Source organism: Zootoca vivipara, chromosome 7 (genome assembly GCF_963506605.1).
Source record: "Zootoca vivipara chromosome 7, rZooViv1.1, whole genome shotgun sequence".
Lineage (NCBI taxonomy): Eukaryota > Metazoa > Chordata > Lepidosauria > Squamata > Lacertidae > Zootoca > Zootoca vivipara.
Window position 1 is genome coordinate 94,947,718 of NC_083282.1, and position 22,866 is coordinate 94,970,583.

A 22,866-nucleotide genomic window follows, 5' to 3' on the forward strand; every position below is an offset into this window, starting at 1 on the left:
AAAATCTTTCTGGCTGGGACCCCTCCCAGTCACTTCAATTTTACCTGCATCCCCTTACCACCAGTTCCTGTCAACAAGGACAGCTGAACTCCAATGAAACAGAACTACATTTTTGCCACATTTCTAGTATTACTGTGCAGAAACATACATAGGAATCTGCCTTATACTGAATCAGAGGATTGGTCCATCCACCTCGGTATTGTCTGCACTGACTGGCAGCAACCTTTCAGGGTTAGGTAGGGGAGATTCCCGGTCCAACTTCGTCCAGCATCCAGTTCTCACAGTGGCCAACCAGATGCCCATTATGGGAAGCCAGCAGGATCTGAGCGCAAGAGCAACTTTCTTTCCTCCTGCTGTTTCCTGCAGCAGCTGGAATTCAGTGGGGCAGAGCAGGGTCATCTCCTCCAGCACTTCTTACGTTTCCACGGCTCAGTGCTCAGGCCTCCCTGGGCCTCCCTTCCACTGCTTCAAGGCCTTGACCCAGGAGCTCCACTCATGTCAAGGTGAGAAATTGTGGCTTGCAGGGAACCAGGATAACAAAACCCTGGAGGAGGAGGAGGGCAGAGGCTGCTTTAATGCTGGCAGGGACCAACTGCCGGCTCAGATGGGAAACTTCTGTGCAAGCGACCCCTGCTCTCCTGGGAAGGGAGGGAGGGAGGACCGCCAGGCCAATGTATAAATATAGCCCAAGGCGGTCCAACTCCGGGCAGGCCAGCCGCTTCCACGCAGCGCCATGCAGCTCCCATCCCTCTGCCTTCTCGCGGGGCTGATCGTCTCAGTGGCCAAGCCAGGGCTGGGAGGTTAGTGAAGAAGGGTGTGCAAGCTGAGCCCAAGAGAAGCGTGTGTCTGTGTCTGTGTGTTTGGGTTTGCAAGAAAGATCTCCAGGGATCTCCAGGAGCTGCTTGGAAGGGATTTGAAGCTCAGGGACTATTAATTTATTTTTTATTTTACTAATTGCATTTATAGCTCACCTTTTTCTCTCCAAGGAGCTCAAAGTGGTGTACGTGGTTTCCTCCCCTTCCTCAATCCCCACACCAACAACCCTGTGAGGTAGGTTAGGCTCAGAGGCACCACCTGCCCCCCCCACGTTCACACCCAGTCAGCTTCATAGCCAAAGGTGGATTTGAACCCTGGCCGCTCCCAGGTCCTACTCTAACACTGTAACCCAGGCACCCCCAGACTTCGGCCCTCCAGATGTTTTGGACTACAATTCCCATTTTCCCCGACCGCTGGTCCTGTTAGCTAGGGATCATGGGAGTTGTAGGCCAAAACATCTGGAGGGCCGGAGTTTGGGGATGCCTGCTCTAACCGCTACACTGTACTGGCTCCCACTGTCTTCTCCTGAATCAGGCTTGGTCCATCTAGTCCAGTGTTGCCTCCCCTGACTGCAGCAATGGCTCTCCAGAGCTTCAGGCAGGACTCTCCTCCAGCCCTAACTGCAGGTGCCTTTGGGGGTTGAACTTGGGACATTCTGCTTGCAAGGCAGCTGCTCTGCCCCTGAGGGATCAGCAGCACCCCCTGGCAGCCTTTCTGCAAGACCTCCTTCCTCTCCAGAGAAACCCCCTCTCTCCTTCCTCTGGAGCAGAGGAATCCACAAGAAAGGCAGGCAGGCAGGCAGGCCAAGAGGAGGCTGGGAGGCAGGGCTGTGACTTTTCTTAGACAGGCTCTTTTCTGTAGCAGGCGCTGAAAAGAAAAGCCCTCTGCCCTCAACTGCTGCCTCTGCCCCGGAGAAAGCTGGCCTGTGCCCACCAGGAAGGAGTCAGGATGTCCAGCCCTCCGAGGTCTTCTGCCTTTCTGATGCTTCCTGTCCCGGCAGTGAGAAGTGCTGCAACGTGGGGACTCTGAGGATCTGTGCGCATCCTGCAATGGGTAAGTGGGGCAGGCAGAGGATGGGGGCAGCGATGGTGGGAACCACCTGCTTAAAGGTAAAGGTAAAGGGACCCCTGACCATTAGGTCCAGTCGTGACCGACTCTGGGGTTGCGCGCTCATCTCGCATTATTGGCCGAGGGAGCCGGCGTATAGCTTCCAGGTCATGTGGCCAGCATGACAAAGCCGCTTCTGGCAAACCAGAGCAGCACACGGAAACGCCGTTTACCTTCCCTCTGTAGCGGTTCCTATTTATCTACTTGCATTTTTGATGTGCTTTCGAACTGCTAGATTGGCAGGAGCTGGGACCAAGCAACGGGAGCTCATCCTTTCGCAGGGATTCGAACCGCCAACCTTCTGATCAGCAAGCCCTAGGCTCAGTGGTTTAACCACCTGCTTAGGGGAGGCCAAATGGTTTGACTTTCTACAAGCACAGAGTTAAACTATGGAACTCGCTCCCACAAGTGGCAACGATGTCCACCCATCTGGATGCCTTGAAAAGAGGATTAGGACTCTCAGTAGTGGCTAGTAACCAGGATGGCTCTGCTCTGCCTCCACAGTGGGAGGCAGCCATGCTTCTGAATACCAGCTGCTGGAAGATACAGGAGGGGAGAGTCGCTCTTGCCCTCATGTCCTGCTTGCAGGTTTCCTATTGGGGCATCTGGGTGCCCACTGTGAGAACAGGATCCTGGTCTCCGTCAGGAGGTGGCGGCCTCTCCTTCCTTGGAGGTTTTAAAGCAGAGGTTGGATGGCCATCTGTCATGGATGCTTGAGCTGAGATTCCTGCATTGCAGGGGGTTGGACTAGATGACCCTTGGCTCCCCTTCCAACTCTACAATTCCATGCTTCTATGATTCTCTGACTAGATGGGCCATTGGCCTGATTCACCAGGACTCCTCTTATCTTTTCAAGCCTGGCCATCAGCTTGGCCAACTTTCTGCCATGAATATTCAAAAACACTCTTAAGTCTTGAGGGAGAAGAGTCTGTTATGAAATGCTGACAAAAAGTGGCTCAGAGATAAAAATGCTTATATTCCGTGTACAGGAAAGAGATATTCAAACATCCCTCCTGATTCTGCCTTTCCAGCAGCAAACCTTCATAGAATCCTAGATTTGTAGATACGGAAGGGTCTCTGAGGGTCATCTAATCCAACCCTCTGCAATGCAAAAATCACATACATCAAAGCCAGCAGACAGGTGCCGTTATTTGTGCTGAACCTAAATGTTAGAGGGAAAATGTCAGCGGGGAGGGTGGTGGCATAATTTTCAGTCAGCTCGGTTTCTGGGCAAGGTGACTGTCAAACCAGGGTGGAAGAATCAGCTCCAGGAAGAACCTCAGCAGAGACCTGGAGTAGCAGCTGGATCAGGCCAAAGGGGCCCCATCTAGCCCAGCATCCTCTTCTCACAATAGTCAAGCAGATACCTCTTGTGGAAAAACCGGCAGCAGGACCTGAGCACAAGAACCATCTCCCCTCCTGTGGTTTCCAGCAACCGAAATTCAGAAGTCTTGCTGCCTCCATCTGTTGAGGCAGAGCAGAGCCATCCTGGCTAGTAGCCATCAACAGCCCTCTCCTCCTCCATGAATCTGTCCAGTTCTCTTTTAAAGCCCTCTAATCTGGTGGTTTATCACTGCCTCCTGCGGCAGGGAGTTCCATAGTTTATCAATGCATTGTGTTCTTTCTTTGACCTGTCCTGAATTGTCCAATATTCCTGAATCCAGTCCAGAACTTGGATGCCTCCTGCAGGTGAATCAACCACAACTTTTTATCTATCAAGCTGGAGTTGGGAGGAGGAGGAGGAGATCAGAACCAATCTTCCCTCAGCACGGAGGCCACTCTGAGGCCACCCTAACCCCTGGCCAAAGGGGTTTCTGCTGTGGGAACATGGCATCCCTTCTGGTCTGCCTCCTCCTGGCTGGGACAGACCCGCAAGACCTCTTCACTCACTGCTGACTCAGTGCCTGACCTGCCGCCACCTGGCTTGGCCTCATCTCGGGAACATTTCGGGAGGAACCTTGCCTCTCACTGAAGTCTTCACAAATAGGGTAACATTGCGTTCAGGTCACACTTCAAGACAAGCCTGCCCAATTGGCTCCTTCCAAAAACGCAGGCCTCCTTCAAATTTTGCACTTCTCCAGCGCAGCGCAGTTTCCCCGATGAGAAATCTGATAAAAGTTAATTTACAATATGCAGGAAATGTAAACAAAATAATTTAAGGAACCGCAGAAAGAGGAGGAAGGAAGTCGAGTTTTGAAAATGTGGGAATGATTGTAAAACTATTGAAATGTATATTACTGAAAATCATAAATAAAAAAATTATAATTTTTTTAAAAAAGATATGTGTACAAAAGTGCAAATAACAGGGGAGTATGTGCATAAAAATGCATGCATAAGTAAAACTAACATTTGCACATTCGGCCAAACTGTATACACAAGCATGTATATTTTCATGGAGAAGAGGCCGTCATTGGTGACAAGCCATGGCAGTTATACTCTGCCTCAATGTCAGACACTGTAAATGTTTCCAGATACCAGTTTCTGGAAACCACAGGAGGGGAAAGTGACTGGACTGGTGCAACTGGACTTCTCCGCAACCCTTCCCCTCTGCAGGGAGGTGGGACCGATTCGGATGGTCCGCCCCCGCTACTTAATGGATCCAATTGGCTTCCAAAGAGTGGTAGGGGATGTTTTATCCCATGTCGATGGCCTTTCAGCTGATTCCCTGGTGGCCCGCTGGAATGCGGAGTTAACCAGCGCTATTGACTGTCTGGCTCCGAAGCGCCCTCTCAGATTGCATGGAGCCCGGACAGCCCCGTGGTTTTCCCCGGCGCTGAGGGCAATGAAACAGTCGTTGAGACGGCTAGAGCGCCGGTGGCGGAAAACTCATTTTGAATCAGACCGGACACGGGCTAGAGCTCAACTTCGAGCCTACCAAGTGGCAATGGCGACGGCGAAGAGGACCTTCTTCACCATCTCCATCGCATCTGCAGAAAACAGCAGCAGGAAACTCTTCCAGGTGGTTCGCAATTTAGCGGAACCACCTGCTCCATCCGGGCCCAGTACGGGCCACATGATCTCCTGCAATGATTTTGCAAAGTTTTTTGCAGATAAAGTCGCTCAGATTCGGGAAGAGGTAGACTCCACCGTGGGAGCAGGGCCGGGGCGGGGGAGTGCTAGAGTCCTGCCTAGTCAAATTTTGTGGGATCAATTTCAATCTGTTACCTCCGAGGATGTGGACAGGCTGCTTGGACGAGTGAAACCAACCACCTGTCTCCTTGATCCTTGCCCATCCTGGCTTATAAAAGCTAGCCGGGAAGGGCTGGGCGATGGGCTTCGCGGGTTGGTAAATGCTTCTCTCCATGAAGGAGCCTTCCCAGACCCGCTGAAAGAGGCGGTTATTAAACCGCTTCTTAAAAAACCATCTTTAGATCCGGCCAATATGGCCAACTATCGCCCAGTCTCAAATCTTCCATTCTTGGGCAAGGTGATTGAGCGAGTGGTTGCGGAACAACTCCAGGCACGCCTGGAAGAAGCGGACCATTTGGATCCCTTCCAGTCAGGATTCAGGCCTCATCATGGGACTGAAACTGCCTTGGTCGCACTGGTTGATGATCTTCGGCAGGCTAGAGACAAAGGTGAGAGCTGTTTCCTAGTTCTGCTGGATCTCTCAGCGGCTTTTGACACCATCGACCATAACATCCTTCTGGACCGTCTAGAGGGGTTGGGAGCTGGGGGCACTGTCATGCAGTGGTTCCGCTCCTTCCTCCTGGGCCGTGTTCAGAAAGTGGTGGTGGGGGATGAGTGTTCAGACCCCTGGGCTCTCACTTGTGGGGTGCCTCAGGGTTCTGTCCTCTCCCCCATGCTTTTTAATATCTATATGCAGCCGCTGGGAGAGATCATCAGGGGGTTTGGGCTGGGTGTCCATCAGTATGCTGATGATACCCAGCTCTACCTCTCTTTTAAATCAGAACCAGTGAAGGCGGTGAAGGTCCTGTGTGAGTGCTTGGAGGCGGTTGGAGGATGGATGGCGGCTAACAGATTGAGATTGAATCCTGACAAGACAGAAGTACTGTTTGTGGGGGACAGGAGGCGGGCAGGTGTGGAGGACTCCCTGGTCCTGAATGGGGTAACTGTGCCCCTGAAAGACCAGGTGCGCAGCCTGGGAGTCATTTTAGACTCACAGCTGTCCATGGAGGCACAGGTCAACTCCGTGTCCAGGGCAGCTGTTTATCAGCTCCATCTGGTACGCAGGCTGAGTCCCTACCTGCCCACTGACTGTCTCTCCAGAGTGGTGCATGCTCTAGTTATCTCTCGCTTGGACTACTGCAATGCGCTCTACGTGGGGCTACCTTTGAAGGTGACCCGGAAACTACAACTAATCCAGAATGCAACAGCTAGACTGGTGACTGGGAGCGGCCGCCGAGACCACATAACACCGGTCTTGAAAGATCTACATTGGCTCCCAGTACGTTTCCGAGCACAATTCAAAGTGTTGGTGTTGACCTTTAAAGCCCTAAATGGCCTCGGTCCGGTATACCTGAAGGAGCGTCTCCACCCCCATCGTTCTGCCCGGACACTGAGGTCCAGCTCCGAGGGCCTTCTGGCGGTTCCCTCATTACGAGAAGCCAAGTTACAGGGAACCAGGCAGAGGGCCTTCTCGGTAGTGGCACCCACCCTGTGGAATGCCCTCCCACTAGAGGTCAAAGAGAACAACAATTACCAGACCTTTAGAAGGCATCTCAAGGCAGCCCTGTTTAGGGAAGCTTTTAATGTTTGGTGGATTTTTGTATTTTAGAATTTCTGTTTTTTTGGAAGCCGCCCAGAGTGGCTGGGGGAACCCGGCCAGATGGGCGGGGGTATAAATAATAAATTATTATTATTATTATTATTATTATTATTATTATTATTATTATTATTATCTTGCGCTCAGATTCTTCTGCTTGTGTTTTTCCCATTGAGGCATCTGCTTGGCCACTGTGTGAACAGGAGGCTGTCCTGGATGGGCCACTGGCCTCATCCAGCAGAGCTATTCTTAGTTGATACGGTGAATTGTCCTGAAGAAATAGGAGAACTCACATTGGCAGATTTTGCTTCTCACTCCTCCCCATCCCTCTTCTTCCCCAGTGAGCCCTGGCTCCTGTCCCAAACTCTGCTCTGGATTGCAGGAGGCTTGCCATGTGAACTGTCTGGATGACACCTGGTGTGGCCCCGGGGAGAAGTGCTGCCCTGACGATTGCCACATGCGCTGCGTGGCAGCTGCCCCAGGTAAGCGGGCTTCTTTGAGCTGGCAGAGATCTGCTTAGGAGAGGGAAGCTCTCGCCTGCCTTCCTAACCATAGAATCACAGGACTGTAGATTCAGAAGGAACCCCCAAGTCCAACCCGCTACAAAGCAGGAGGAATCAATATCCTTCTTGAATTGTGGTGCCCAGAACTGGACCCAGGGTAGAATAGACCTTATGGCACATCCATGCATAAGGTGAAGCAGAAAATGGGAGATTCAGAACAGACCAAAGGAAGGAATCCTTCGCTCTGCACGCAGCTAAACTATGGAATTTGCTCCCACCTGGTGCAATGATGGCCACTCCTTTAGATGGCTTTAAAAGAGGATCAGACAAATTTATGAAGCAAATGACGGCAGTTGAGAGCCGGTCCTAGGAACACAAGCAGCTGCCTTATTATCCCTTGGGCCTCCTGGCTTATCGCTGCTCATGGATATGCAATACTAGCACCTCTTTTTGTTGTTGTTAAAAAGTGTGGCCCTTACTGCAACAACTTCATGGTGAGTACCAGCACCTATTTTTCTAGGGGAGGGGGGGAGCACTGTTTATACCAGGCCTTATTTATTTGTACATGGCTTAACGCCCAGATGTGCTGAGCGAAGAAATCCTCCCTCTTCAAAGAGGCTGCCAATTGGTTACCTGCCCAAATCCAAAGGCTTCCCTCCACAGCTTAGAGTCAGTTCGGTCCAAGAATCGCCTTCCCCCGCAATCTAAGTATCGCGCCAACCGCGTTGACCTCCATAACAGGCACACAATGTTTCTTCTCTGCTTGCGAGGGGTTGAACATTCCGGGTGGCAACAACTCCAACATTCTGGCACTCGCTGCCTGTGGATCTGATAGGTGCCCTCCCTGTTGCCTCTTCTAGTTCATGGTGTTCATGTCTAGGGAACAGACTGAAGCAGGTCCCTGGAGCAGAAGATTAATGGCAGCGTTGAAGGGCAGAGGCAGGAAGAGAGGCCTGGGGGTCAAAAGATGGGGAGCGAAGTAAAGACTCCGAATCAATAAGCTTGCATAACTAGCATCAGAGGACAGGAAGGCTGTTTCTGAGGAGGGGGGAGGTATGCGCACCCCCAGCCTCTGAGAAATGGTCTTTCTGGGTCGAACCCAAAGTGTAGACGCTGCTATACATGCCATGCTGAAAGGCTCTTGTGCAGCAACCTTGGGGCGGGAGAACAAAGGCTTCGACTGAATGGCTTTCTGCTGCTTTCTGCCCCAGTTAGGCCCAGCATTTGCCCACGGAAGGCGGCGTGGCCGAACGGCACCCCCTGCGGGAACCGATGCGAAGGTGACAGTGACTGCCCTGAGAACCAGAAGTGCTGCTTTGCTGGCTGTGGCCTCGAATGCCTGAACCCCTCGGCAGGTACCAGAGCCGTCTCATGAGCATCTCTGGGGCACAAAGCACAGGGGGGGGGGAGTTTCCAGGCGCTTCACTTTCCTGCATCTCAGGGGGTTGGACTAGATGACCCTCGCGCTCCCTTCAAACTCTACAACTCTATCATTCTATGATTCTAAACTCTCAGGCGCATCCAGCCAAAGGTTGCAAACACAGGCCATCCTGTCTGATTCTTCACCACAACACCAAACTTGCTAGCCAGCCACTCACTCACAGATCAAGCCAGGCCACCCAGACCTTAGCAGTCAACTGCTTACAGTGCAAATAGTTGCAGGTGGCTCAAGCAAGCAAGCCCAGCCACATCGTACTGGAAGAGAAAAGAGGGAAACTCACAGACTCTCCAAATTGGGCACCCTTTCCTGGGCAGAAAAGTTCTGGACAGGCGAAGTCCTTCCTGATTTCTGGTCCCCACAGAATGCAAGTTTGAGATGAAGTAGTCCTAGGGCAGGGCCACAGATCAGTGGCAGGCAGTGCGCCTGATTTGCATGCAAAGTTCAATCCCCACTGGCAGCATCTCCAGGTAGGGCTGGGAGAAATCCCTGCCTGAGATCCTGGAGAGCTGCTGCCAGTCAGTGCAGACAATGCTAAACTAAATGGACCCACTGATACTTAAGCAGTATAAGGCAGCTTCCTGTGTCACATGACAAGGCAGCGATGAAGGAGGTGCAGTGATGATACCTGAAAAACAGTTGTAAGAGAGAGCAGAGGAAGGAGGGAGTTTTGTCCCAGTGACCTTCCTGCTAACCTTATTTGCTCAATGAAATGCACCAGCAGGTTTTGTTTGCCAAACTTGCTGCTGGATCTGAGAGAAGTTGGCCAGGATCCAGTTCCCAATGCTCTGGAAAAATCCCCCACAGCCAGTTAAGGCCTCTTCATACAACAAACCTCTGCCTTTCCCTACTGTCTCCCAGGAATAGGACTGAACTCAGAGAGGCTGTGGGCCAGGGAGCCTGGAAAATGGGAGAGGTTTGTTCCTGGACAGGGGTGTCTTTAAGCATAGGCAGGGCCGGCTCTACGTGTAGGCTGGGTGGCGCAGGGCACCATGGCGCCGGCCTGCCAGGAGGGCGCCGCGAGCTGCGCCCGCCCGCTAGCCGGCCGGTCCGCCAGTCCGCCGCGCAGTTGCGCACTGCGCCCATCCGCCCACCACGCTGGGAAATGGGGCGGGAGGGCGCCGGAGAGATCCGGCACACCATGACGCCAGGGGCGCTTAAGACGGCCCTGAGCATAGGGTGAAAATATGAAGGATTTTGGGGAAATGCGCCCAGGTCTTCCTGCACTGCAGAGGGGGTTGGACTAGATGGCCCCTGGGGGTCCCTTCCAATGCAATGATTCTATGGTTCTTTGGGGAAACAGAAGTCCAGACTTAGATGCCTCCACAGGGCAAAAAGTCTGGCCCTGCAGCGGCTACTTTCCCCAGTTGTTAAAGATGGGGAGGGTGGGTAGGTCAGTCACACAGGGGAAGAATTAACCTCCCCCCATCACATAATGCCAATTCAGATTGGAAAGGGAGGCACAGCTGCTTCTTGCAAAAAAAAGGAGATTTGGCGTCTCTGATCCAGTTTCTGAACCATCTGTTAAAAGTCGGTTCTCGTGCCTTCTGCACTGAAATGGCTTTTACAAAGTGAGGTCAGAAATTAAACAGGGGGAGACATGCCAACCCCCCCCCTAAAACAGCCAAGCTCTGCCTTCTGCACCATGTTTACTTAGGAAATGTTTATCTGCTGCCCTTGTTATCCGGGACAGTTCGCAATGACATAAAACACGGAGAAATAAAAGGAGCAGAGAAAACAACAACCCAAAAACATCATTGGGAAAGTTTTCAATACAGTATGTGGGCTTGTGTGACCTGAAAGAAAAAGTCCCAGGCAGGTCACCTGTGCATAGGTGTGTCTTTAATCACACAGTAAATGTGGCACGTAGGACAAATCAAATGTATTTTTTGTTGCAGTGATTCACTTGTGCAATTTAAAGGGTTGTCAGACCCTTTCTCTCATGCGCATTATTCAAACAATTTTAATGCTTCTCTTCCTTTTTATTTAAAATGCTAAACCAACTCCTATTATTATTTTTGTGCAGTTTCCAAGGATAGAAACCCAGTATAAAGTCATTAAAATATCAACATCCATAATTAAAATATGTTCCTCTTCAACCAGCCCTTTGGCTGATTAATATTCTACAGCCTTTCAAATGTGTTTTTACAGTGCTTGTTTTCTGGGGGGGCGCAGGGGTACGCATACAACCTCCAAACATTTTGTGAATCTTTGCATTTTTGTCCATTTACAGTATTTCCCCGATTTGGGCTATAAAATGATGATTTTCTTGAGTCAAAATGAGAGTACCCCTAAGCATATTTTAAGGGGGAAAGCACTGTGTTTTTAGGTGGGGGTGCTATTGCTTTGTTGTTTTTGTTTTAACTACTTATTTATATTTTTACCTTGTATTTTTATGTGGTGAACTGCCCTGATACGCAGATTTAAAAAATAAAAAATAAAATAAACGAATGACATTAAAACTTGTGGGCGTCCGATGAAGCTCCGTTTTGGGAGGTTCCGGGCGGATAAAAGAAAGGGTTCTCTTCATGCAGCGCAGGGCTAAACTGTGGAACTCCCTCCTGCAGGAGGCAGTGAGCAAGATTGTGATTGTGAACAACCTTCTCTCTCCCCCCCCCCCAGAAAACCCTGCTCCATGTGCAGAGGCACCAGCCAAAACCACTCCAAAGAGGTGCATTGATTTCTGCCAGGATGACTTTGGCTGCCCAGGAAGCGAGAAGTGCGTCGCCACAGACTGTGGCTTCAAGTGTTCAGCGCTTCACCCAGGTACCTTGTCTTACCCCTGTGAAATATACTCGGAGTCGAGAGTGAATTTCATGCTCTTTATTCAGCTCATAGTCATCAAGGAGAAGAAGAGAAGAATGGCTCTTTTCCCAAAACCATCTGCTTATATACATTATTTACACAATGGGCCTTGCGTGATTGGCTACTTCAGGGCTACACCTGTGGGCCAATCAGGTTGTGGATTGACTTCTGCCTGCAGCCTGATTGGCTGCTCCTACAGGCCAATCAGGTTGCAGATTCACTTCTGCCAGCCGCCTGATTGGCTGCTCCTGCAGGCCAATCAGGTTGCGGATTCACTTCCACCTGGAGTTGGATTGGGTAGCTCCTGCGGACCAATCAGACTGCTGATTCTGGATCCTATTGTTCTAGGATTCAGCTCAGTACATAACACCCTGAAAGGTAAACTTCTTTCTCAAGCCACCGCAGGAAGCCTGGAATCTGTCAGGTGACACACACACCAGCAAATAGAAACCTCTGCCTTGCAGGGGGTGGACTGAATGATCCTCGAGGTCCCTTCCAGCTCTTCAATTCAGTGATTCTATTGTTCTAATATCAGGGTTGTCCAACTCCCAAGAGACTGTGATCTACTCCCACTGTAAAAACACTGCCAGTGATCTACCTATTGGATCGACCAAAGTTGTTGAGCTTGTTGAGGTTTTTTTTGGGGGGAGGAACACACCCACAGTTGTTCAGCTTCTTCTGGGGAGACTTCAGCAAAGTTGTTGAGCTTTTTTTGGGGGGGCGATTGATCAGGATTGCGCGATCGACCAGGATCAACCAGGAGGAAGGCCCTGCGATCAACCGGTTGGACATCCCTGTTTGGTGGAATGGGAAGCGCTTCTCCTCCTTTTGATTCTGCCCCATTTCCCCCCAGCTGCAACCAAAACAAGCACAGTGGCGCCGAGACTCGTGAGAGCCACCTTTTCTGCACCTGGCCAGCCAGCCAAGGGCCCCATCCTGACCCCCCCACCTGCAGGTGAGTGACTCTGGAGGCAGTTCCGCTGGGTGTACTGGGTCTACAAGGGCACAGCCCTCCTCTGAAAACTCAAGAATCTTTTCCAAAAAGAAAAACCCTCCTCAAAATCTCAAGAGCCACTCACCCTTTCCTGTTCCCCACACCCCTTAGAGTTCCTCTGTACGGGCTCATTCACAATTCACTTGTTCCTTGCCTAGAAAGCATGGCCACCAGGGGAATTCCTGCTTGCTACCGTTGAGCACTAAAGAGCGGTTTTCCCCAGGGGACAAGGAGTTTTCTCAAGATTGCCATGCTCTCTAGGCGAGGCAGCAGTGAGGTGTGGAGGTGGAGGAGCCCTTAGAGAGGCACCTCTGTCAGTCTCCCCTTCTTCTCCTCCTCCTTGGTCAGTTCTCTGCACTGCTCAGCCAATCCTCACCCAGGCATGTAGCTATGGCAACAAGGTCCCTCCCTCTTTCTGAGCCCTTGGAGGGGGGAGGGGGGGCATGCCGAAGTATTTTGTGCCAGTTGGATCTTGAAATCTATGAACCGCTTCATGGTTGAAGAAACCCAACAACAACCCTCAAAGCGGTTCACAAAGAGAATGAAACAATAAAATTATCATTGAAAGCCACTCTTGAAAACTTTCAAAAAATAAGTTCAGCAATAAATTAAATGCAGATTAAATGTGCACCAGCACCCAATGCAACTGGGCAGGCTTGTCTAAACAAGAATGCTTTCCGCAGGCGCAGGTAAAGGCGCCCGCTTGATATCAAGAGGCAGGGAGTTCCAAAGTGCAGGTGCTGCCATGCTGAAATATCGATGTCTTACAAATGTGGAATGGGTATTGTGCAGCACCACTAACAGTGCCAGTTCTGGTGTTTAAAGTGGTCAAACACGGAGAAAGGCAAAGTGGGCATCTATGGGGTAACCAATGGACACGTTTTAATAGTGGAAACAAATGGAATTCCTAAACTCTCCCCCTCTGCTTCCCTCTCCTGTCAGCGGCAGAGCGGCCTGGAGCCTGTCCTGTCGTCCCTTCAAATACCCCACGATGGTGCTGGCAGGGGTGTAGGAAAGACAGTGAGTGCCCCGGAGCAAGGAAGTGTTGCTGGAATGGCTGTACCCGGGTCTGTTTGGTGCCTGTCCTGGGTAAGTTGCCTCTTGGAGGGAATTAGGGGTCAGGTTGTGTTCTTGCCCCAACTCTGTTCATCATTTTCATCATTGCCATGATCCTACACTTTGTCGAAGGGAAACTCCCCACCAGAGTAGAAATCATATATCAAACAGATGAAAAACTCTTCAAACTGAGCACGCTGAAATCAAAGAGTAAGGTTACCGTTAACTTCCGTCATAGAGCTTCAGTATGCTGATGACAACGTAGTGTGCGCACGCTCAGAGGATGACCTCCAAACCATCCTAAATCACTTTGCAGAAGCTTATGAAAAGCTTGGCCTATCACTCAACATCCAAAAAACCAAAGTGCTGCACCAACAAGTACAAAATAACCCCTCTGCAGCGCCACAAATCCAACTCAATCATGTAACATTGGAAAATGCCGATCAGGTATCTGAAGAAGTGTGCATGCACATGAAAGCTCATACCAATGACAAACTTAGTTAGTCTCTAAGGTGCTACTGGAAGGAATTTATTTATTTTTTGTTTCGACTACGTCAGACCAACATGGCTACCTACCTGTAACTTCTCCTACCTGGGCAGTTATCTTTCCACAAGGGCCAACATTGATGCCGAAATCCAGCATCGCCTGAGCTCTGCAAGTGCGTCTTTCTCCTGATTGAAGTGCAGAGTGTTTGAGGACCGGGACATTCGCAGGAAACCAAAGTGCTTGTTTACAAAGCTATTGTACTACCAACCTTGCTATATGCTTGTGAAACATGGACCACTTATAAACGCCATCTCCAACTCCTCGAAAGATTCCATCAACAGTGTCTCCGAAAAATTTTACGCATCACTTGGGAAGACAGGTGAACTAATATCAGTGTACTGGAAGAAGCAAAGATTACCAGTGCTTGGCAGGGGGTTGGACTGGATGGCCCTTGTGGTCTCTTCCAACTCTATGATTCTATGATTCTTCAACATCAGCTTTGTTGGACTGGTCATGTTGTATGGATGCCTGATGATTCTCTTCCAAAGCAACTACAGTGGTACCTTGGGTTACAGACGCTTCAGGTTACAGACGCTTCAGGTTAAAGACTCCGCTAACCCAGAAATAGTACATCGGGTTAAGAACTTTGCTTCAGGATGAGAACAGAAATTGTGCTCCGGCGGCGCGGCGGCAGCAGGAGGCCCCATTAGCTAAAGTGGTACCTCAGGTTAAGAACAGTTTCAGGTTAAGAACAGACCTCCGGAACGAATTAAGTTCTTAACCCGAGGTACCACTGTACTCTATTCTGAACTTAAAAATGCAAAGCGTAATGCTGGTGGTCAACAAAAGAGGTTTAAAGACAGTCTCAAGGCAAATCTAAAAAAAAATGTAGTATAAACACTGACAACTGGGAAACACGGGCTTGCGAGCGCTCCCGTTGGAGAACAGCCTTTACCAAAGGTGTCATGAGCTTTGAAGACACTCGAACTCAGGACACAGGGGAGAAATGCGCTAAGAGGAAGGCACGCTTGGCAAATCCACACCGTGATCAACTCCTGCCTGGAAACCAATGTGCCCACTGTGGAAGGATGTGTGGATCCAGAATTGGCCTCCACAGTCACTTATGGACTCTCTGTTAAAACTGTTTATGGAAGACAATCTTACTTGGCTACGAGGGATCGCCAAGGAAGAAGAAAGGTCAGGTATTAGGGATGCTGCAGAAACATGCTTCATTCTGCATCGTGAGCATGAGGAGTGTGGCCTCCAGAGGATACATGAGAACAGAGGCGGCTATGTTGCACTAATGCGGTTTTTAGCAGGCTTTGAAAGAAGATCAGACGAATTCATGGAGGAAGAGAAGGTTGCCAATGACTACCAGCCACGAAGGGAGGCAGCAACGCTCCTGAATCCCAGTTGGTGGAAACTGCAGGAAGGGGAAGGGGCTATGCGCCAAACAACTGCTTGCGAATTTTCCATTGGGGCATCTGATTGGCCGCTGTGAGAACAGACTGCTGAACTTGATGGGCCATTGGCCTGACCCGGCAGGCTCTGCTTATGTTTTTAATGGTATTTTACATAGAAACATGGGGAGTTGCCCTATCCAATGTCAGACCATTGGTCCATTAGTTCAGGATCTTCCACAGTAGCCTGGTTCACACGTAACATGAAACCATGGTTTGCAAAGCTGTGGTTCAGTAAGCTGTGGCTTACTGCTGTGTGTGAACACAGCTCAGGAGCTTACTTGAGGTTTATTAACTATGGCTAAAGGCTTGTAGTTGGTTTACAAACCATAGTTAACATTAACCGTAGCTTAGTGTGGCATGCAAACTCCAACCTCCTCTTTATTTAAGGAGCAGTCATTGCCCAAAAACTATCCACAAAATTCTCTAGTTGTTTTTCCTGCATTTCAAGGAGGTTGACTAGTTTCAGTCCCCACCAGGATCTTCAGGTAGATCTGGGAGAGACTCCCTGCCTTAACCCCAGAGAGTTGTTGCCAGTCAGTGTGAACATTACTTAGGGCTGTCTTTAGCATATGCACCGCCAGGGTGCAAATATCTGCTCAGTGCCCTCAAATTTAGTTTAGCCCCTAATTTTATTTTATTTAAAAATATTAAGATAAATTTAAATCAGTACAATTTGTCAACACTACAACCAATTACAAAAAATTAACTTTTTTATGCTTATGTCAGACACCACGCTTACGCCTTATCTCTTGTTTTCAAAAGAAGGGAGGAAAAAGAAACAAATTTATTTATTTGCACATTTATTTACAATACACTTATACTTAAGTAAACAACAACACCACACTTAAACTTTTAAGTATTGTTTAGGCACCTACTTAGGAGAAACATCAGTCGTGTCAAAGGTGCCGCTGACCCAGCTGCCACATAGCAGCTCAATACAATACGTAACATAATATTTTGATGTAAGAGTTAATTTTGCATGCACGGTGCTGTTGAGAACGACAAGTGCTGTCGTTGAGTCTGACAAGCGCTGCCATTGTGGATGACAAGCGTCACTGCTGGCATGTCGCATCTTTGGTAAATGAGCATACAAAGTCAAAACTCCTTTAGTGAAACAGTAGGCATACATTTTGGTAATACCTAGGTATATATGTTTTTTGTTTTCTAGCTTGATCAAAATTATTTATTACTTCACGACAGGTAGATAGTTAAGAGCTTAGGCAGCTTCAGCAGCGGGCGCCCCCCCAGAATTCAGCGCCCGGGTGCCCTGCACCCCTTGCACCCTGGGTGAAGACGGCCCTGACATTACTGAGCGAGATGAGCCAATGGTAGCTTCCTAGGTTATCTCCTGGTCACCATCTCCCAACTCCTTCTCTCTGGGACTTGCACTGCCCAGCCGGATGGACACTGGAAAGTGTTCCTGACCCCTCTCCAGCCTGCTCTGGTGGGACCCCCACCTCCGTTGCCCTTGTGCCTCAGAGGTCCATGGGCTTTGTGTGTTGCAGTGAAGCCTGGAGCGTGTCCTTTGCAGCTCAGGGGCTCCATGGGGCCTTGCCCAGAACCATCCCTGAAGAACTGCAGCCATGACTTTGACTGCGAGGGCACCAAGAAATGCTGCTCAATCAGCTGCACCAATGTCTGCAAGGAGGCGGAAGAAGGTAAGGCTGCCCTGCTTCGCCCCAGGCTCTGGGGCCCACACAAACCCATCCTGTCTCTCCCCCTCCCTCCCAGTTCCTGGGCCTGGCTAAGAGAGCTCTTCTTGGCCCCAGCTGAGCCTGCACACAAGCACACACACTGGAGACGGAAGTAAATGGGGAGCTGAGCGGGAAGAGACTGGGTGATCCACAGGGCTGTGTCCAGCTCAAAGCTTAAGCAAACTCTGTCACATTTAACCCTGGGAGCTGCTCTAGTCTATAGTTTGTTCCTCTCCTGACTCTTGACTCAGAAAGGTCGCATTCAGATTGCTGTACGATTCCTGTGGGTGGCATTGTCACCAAGGGTTACAACCGCGGAGTCTATACTCTTACTCTGCTTTTAAAAAAGATATTTTGCTTACGTGTGCAGAGGAGGGAGACCAAGATGATGAAGGGCCTGGAAACCAAGCCTTGTGAGGATCAATTGAGGGGGTTGAGGATGTTTAGCTTCAAGAAGAGGAGAGTGAGAGGAGATATGCAAGCCATCTTCAAATAGGGTTGCCATATTTCAATAAGTGAAAATCTGGAGCTTCCAGGACTTTTTTTAAAAAGCAATGTTCAGAAATTCCACCAGGACGCTATTTCTGACGGACGAATGGCAACCCTGTCTTCAAATATCTGAAGGGCTGTCACATGGCAGATAGAACAAGCTTGTTTTCCCCTGCTCCTGAAGCTAGGCTCTGAACCAGTGGCTCCAAATGGAAAGAAATGAGATTCTACCTAAACATTAGGAGGAACTTCCTAAGGGTAAAATCTGATTGACAATGGAACTGACTCCCTTGGAGGATCATGGAATCTCCTTCCCTGGAGGTTTTCAAACATAGGTTGAACAGCCATCTGCCAGGGAATCTTTAACTGTGATTCCTGCATTGGGGGGGTTGGACTAAATGACCCCCAGGTTCCCGTCCAACTTTGCAATTCTACTACTCTCCCCTACAAGTAAGAGCTTCCGTCATTGTGTTTTGGGTGGGAGCCAGGACAGTTGGGGGCACTGCTAGGCCCTAAAGAGATTCGGTTTGCAGTCCTATGGCACAAATTTGCACAAAACTTGCATATGCTAATTTATATGTACCATATAGATTCAAATTTAGGCCACATTTTGGAAGTAAATCCGCCATTCATGCCAAGAAAAGTAGGGGGAAGGAGAAAGAGAGTCCTGCGGGGGCGGCCCACTGCAGCCACCCCCTCTAGCCCCAGTTTCTCCCTCCTCCCTTCTGATTCCCTCCCCCCTTAGTGCGCCCTGGGACCTGCCCCCTCCAAGCTGCAACGAGCCAGGAGCCAGAGTGCTCCACCTTGACCTTTTGCGTCAGAGACAATGATTGCTCTGCACCCAGTGAGAAGTGCTGCTGGCTGAGCTGCGGGTGGGTCTGCGTGGCTGTCACAGGTGAGGCTCCCCCAGGTGAGGCTGAGGATTGGCTGGGGAGGGAATGCTCCCGAGGGGGGGGTGGCACATGAACTGGGCACATCCTGAACTCACAGCTGGGGATTGGAGATTCCTTTGCCCTTTTGGGGGTGGGTGGGGGTGGCACATCCACTAATTAGCCTTAAACGCCAGGGGTTTCTCTATAACAAGAACTTTGGCTGATTAAACAATCTATGGCCTTTTAAACGGTGTGTGGAGGGGTTCTTGTTTTCGTTTGCTATTACGGTATTTGTTTTTTTTTAATATTAAGAACCACCCTGTGAACTGCTGGTGACGGGTGGTATAGGGAAGGGAGGAAGGAAGGAAGGAAGGAAGGAAGGAAGGAAGGAAGGAAGGAAGGAAGGAAGGAAGGAAGGAAGGAAGGAAGGAAGGAAGGAAGGAGGTTAAGTCCAGGAACACCCCTAGACTGTAATCTGGACTTCTGAATGGGAGTCATACCCCATCCCAAACAGGCTGGATCCATGTTATGAGGGGCACCTCTGTCTGGTCTGGATTAAGCCACCATCCGGGGAACATTAATGCCAAGCCATTGGTAATGCTCTTCTCTTAGATAGTCCAGCTATGGAACCGCCGGCATTCAGCACTGAAGCCCAGACAGAGCATGGAGCCACAGGTTGGTAGAGAGAGAAAACAGAAGGAAGAGGGGAGGGGGTTGCTCCTTTCCTCTCCCCCCTGTGGACTTATAAAGGGACCCCTATGTCCCCAGGATACCAAGGGTCCCATTTTATTCTTATCTTTATATCCCACCTTTTCCTCCAAGGAGCTCAAGATAAACGCTTCCCCCCTTCCTCAATAAATCCCCACGACAACTTTGTGAGGTAGGCTAGGCTGAGAAACGGTCGCCCAGGGAGCTTCATGGCTGAGTGGGGGATTTGAACCCTGGTCTCTCCCAGGTCCAGGTTCAACACGCTGACCATTACACCATGCCGGCTTTTATCACTTCCCATTGAAACCCTTCCATCTTCTGCCAGAAACTCTGCCATTGGAGACTCTTTAGAGAGAGGCAGTATTGTGCACCCAGAAAATTGCCCAAATTCCAAGAACCAATAAAATATCAAGTGTTCGGGTGTCCATCTACAGCTTCATGCTTTTTTCACGGTGCTTTTCCCCAGGGGCTCCAACTGTTACACCTCTTCTGAGGAAAACAGAGAAGCCAACAGAGACAGCGATGTCGGCAGGTAAGGAGGCGGAGAGGAGAGGAGGGCCTTCACTAGTGTGACATTTCGGACTGCAACCCTTTCTGACCCATGAGGGGCCAGTGCTGGTTGCTCAGGTAGCTCACACCTCCTAGGCCAGGGGGGGGGGGGTAGAAAGACACAACCTTACTGAAGGACCTTCACCTGCTGCCCCCCCAAAAGTGAATAGTGAAACTTCATGCATTCTTCATATAAAGATAAGTGAAATATAAAACCATTCACCTGCAGAAAACCATTAAGCAATAGACCAACAATAGACCAACCTACAACAGATAATCCTGGGAACAAATTATTTGTAGGTCCAGTTTTTGAGGAATCGGGTTTTGAGAAGTGCCCTGCTCTTCAAAAATGCAGATTTTTGAGATCCTTAAAACACCAGAAGTGAGAGTGCTATTCCACCTATACAGGCATTTAACTACCAGGTGGGATTGTTTTTCTTCTCTGTATTTCTCAATTTTTGATCTCCTAATAGTCATTATAGTCCCCGCATATTAGTTGTTTCAGTTCATGTTGATGATTAACAATCTCTTGCCTGTTATCTATGCTGCTCTAAAATGTGGGTTTAAAAAAACAAAACACTATGCTTGTCGTATTGGACTTCTATCTATAATATTTTTTAGGATGTTGTAAACTGCTTAGCAGATTTTCTTTTAAATATGTAGCGGTTCATCAATAACAATAACAATAACAATAATAATAATAATTTATTATTTATACCCCGCCCATCTGGCTGGGTTTCCCCAGCCACTCTGGGCGGCTTCCAACAGAAAAATAAAACACAGTAATCTATTAAACATTAAAAGCCTCCCTGAACAGGGCTGCCTTCAGATGTCTCCTAAAAGTCTGGTAGTTGTTTTCCTCTTTGACATCTGTTGGGAGGGCATTCCACAGGGCAGGCGCCACCACCGAGAAGGCCCTCTGCCTAGTTCCCTGCAACTTGGCTTCTCGCAACGAGGGAACCGCCAGAAGGCCCTCGGTGCTGGACCTCAGTGTCCCGGCAGAAATGACCTGAATATAAGTATATGCAACTCCCAGCAGCCCCAGCCCAACCAGCTGTGCTGAGGAAGGCTGGGGAGAACGGGGGGGGGGGGTAATTTCTGTTTATCCCATGGCCAGAGGCTCCCATCCCAGCATCCAAGTCAGAGTGGAGACAGCCGGAGCCCAGAGCTTTTGACCAGGGGACTCAAGCCTTTCCCATCTCGGGTGTCTTTCTGTTTGTACAGCCAAACCAGGCCACTGCCGGCAGTCGGCATACACCTGTGGGAAGACAATGCTCACCCATGAATGCAAGAGCGACAGCAGCTGCAGTGGGACCATGAAGTGCTGCCTGAGTGGCTGTTCTTGGAAGTGTGTGGAGCCCGGTAAGGGCAGTCAGACCCCCACCCCACCCTCCACCCCCTGCCTCCACTGCCTGGCAAGAGGAAGTCACCCAGGTTTATCCCTTTGCAACAGGAACCTCTGCTCAGCACCCACAATTCCAGCTGCTCTAGACAAAATGCTATCAACAGTGATGAGTTTCAAAGCACCAAAGAGATCATGGAAGCCAGAATTCATAGAATCATAGAACTGCAGAAATGGAAGGGTACCCTGGGGAGGTCATCTAGTCAAACCCCCTGCAGTGCTGGCATCAAAGCAACAGAACCCCCAACAAATGGCTATTTAACCTCTGTTTAAAAACCATCATTGAAGGAGAGTCCACCACCTTCCAAGGTGGTCTTTTCCATCATCAAGCAGCTCTTGCCATCAAAAGGTTCTTCCTAATTTTGAGTCAGAATCTCCTTTCTTGTGACAATACTTCAGATATTTGAAGATGGCTATCCTGTCTCCTCTTCTCCTGGCTAAACAGTCCCAACTCCCTCAACTGTTCCTCCTAAGGCTTGGTTTCCAGACCCTTGATTGTCTTGGCTGCCCTCCTCTGTACCCCATCCATCTTGTCAATATCCCTTTTTTATACATGAGAAGGTCTAGGAAACTGCCAAGCTGCTTAAACCCACTGAGCTGCCTTTCCTGCAATATTGGCCCTGTATGAATCTAGAGCAGGCATGTCAAACATGCGGCCCTCCAGATGTTTTGGCCTACAACTCCCATGATCCCTAGCTAGCAGGACCAGTGGTTGGGGAAGATGGGAATTGTAGTCCAAAACATCTGGAGGGCCACAGGTTTGACATGCCTGATCTAGAGAAGTATCATCAAGGGGGTGGAGTCTAGATTAGGGGGCCAGGAAATAGAGGTTTCCAAAGCCTCAATCTGCGTTCATCATTTTTGCGAGCAAGTGGCTCGCTTGGAGCTCTCCGTGGTCCTGAAGCACCAGCTTCACCTGTGGGCTCTTCCATCAGTCTTGAACTTGAGGTCAGCAGTCTGGGTTCTTCCCATGGTGAATTGTGGCAAGACAATATTTAGCACAATCTGCTCAGTCAGCTGACAATACTGTCCTTTCCTGATTACCCACACACTCCCCAAAAAATGCATTTAATGAATCAGAAGATGCTGCGGTCTTGTAGAGCCATTTCTAAATATGTGTAACCAGGACAAAATAGGTGGTCATAATTTTCAAGCAGTTATCTACTTACACAGTTACGAACTCCGTGTTAAGAAAAAGTTTGCAGTAAAGTGAAGCAGCATTGAAAATAATGTTTTACCCATATATTTTTTTAAAAAAATGAAATGCCATAATGGAAAGAGGGCCAACCTCTTGGATCACAGGCGTTGCAAGGGGTTGGGCTAGATAACCGTTTCTGCCCCTTCCAGTTCTGCAAAAATCGGGGGTGAGATTCTGGAACCAAAGAAGCATTGGCCCAGAAGTCCCTGCCTTAATGTGTCTGAGGCAATGATTCATTAACAATTTCCTATTCACCTGTCACCTGTGTGCATTATCTTTTACAGGTGTGATCTCCAAGAAGCCCTCTGTCCACAGAGTTCATAAATAGCCAGTAGAACCCATAGACTGCATGAAATGAAGTGAATATTTCACCTGGAACTTGGCACTCTTATTTTAACTGTTGGCACTGTTATGCTGAAACTAATAAAGTCCAGTATTAAATATTGTGTGTGGTTGTTTTTTTAACGCAGTAACGAACAATTATGAGACACCACCTTTTGCACAGCAAAACCTGTAAATGTAGAATTAGCTGGGGTCAGAGCTAGGATTAAGCGCTGCT

General features: G+C 49.4%; 1 protein-coding gene across 1 annotated transcript; it reads left to right on the forward strand.

Moving 5' to 3' along the window:
* Positions 1 to 733: 733 nt before the first annotated feature.
* LOC118088376 (keratin-associated protein 10-7-like) lies at positions 734 to 22,733 on the forward strand. Its single transcript, XM_035121978.2, has 13 exons — positions 734 to 800; positions 1,681 to 1,869; positions 6,991 to 7,131; positions 8,364 to 8,507; positions 11,213 to 11,356; positions 12,249 to 12,350; positions 13,332 to 13,478; positions 16,901 to 17,053; positions 18,324 to 18,473; positions 19,063 to 19,125; positions 19,625 to 19,690; positions 20,932 to 21,069; positions 22,592 to 22,733. The coding sequence occupies exons 1-13, from the start codon at positions 734 to 736 to the stop codon at positions 22,633 to 22,635; spliced, it is 1,548 nt and encodes a 515-aa protein (XP_034977869.2). The 3' UTR covers positions 22,636 to 22,733.
* The last annotated feature ends 133 nt before the right edge of the window (positions 22,734 to 22,866 follow it).

Bases quoted from the DNA above. Each gene is read 5' to 3' on its own strand.
- LOC118088376 (XM_035121978.2), top strand. From the start codon at position 734: ATGCAGCTCCCATCCCTCTGCCTTCTCGCGGGGCTGATCGTCTCAGTG. The intron at 7,132-8,363 runs GTAAGCGGGCTT...TTTCTGCCCCAG, and splicing joins CTGCGTGGCAGCTGCCCCAG to TTAGGCCCAGCATTTGCCCA. The intron at 19,126-19,624 runs GTTGGTAGAGAG...GCTTTTCCCCAG, and splicing joins GACAGAGCATGGAGCCACAG to GGGCTCCAACTGTTACACCT.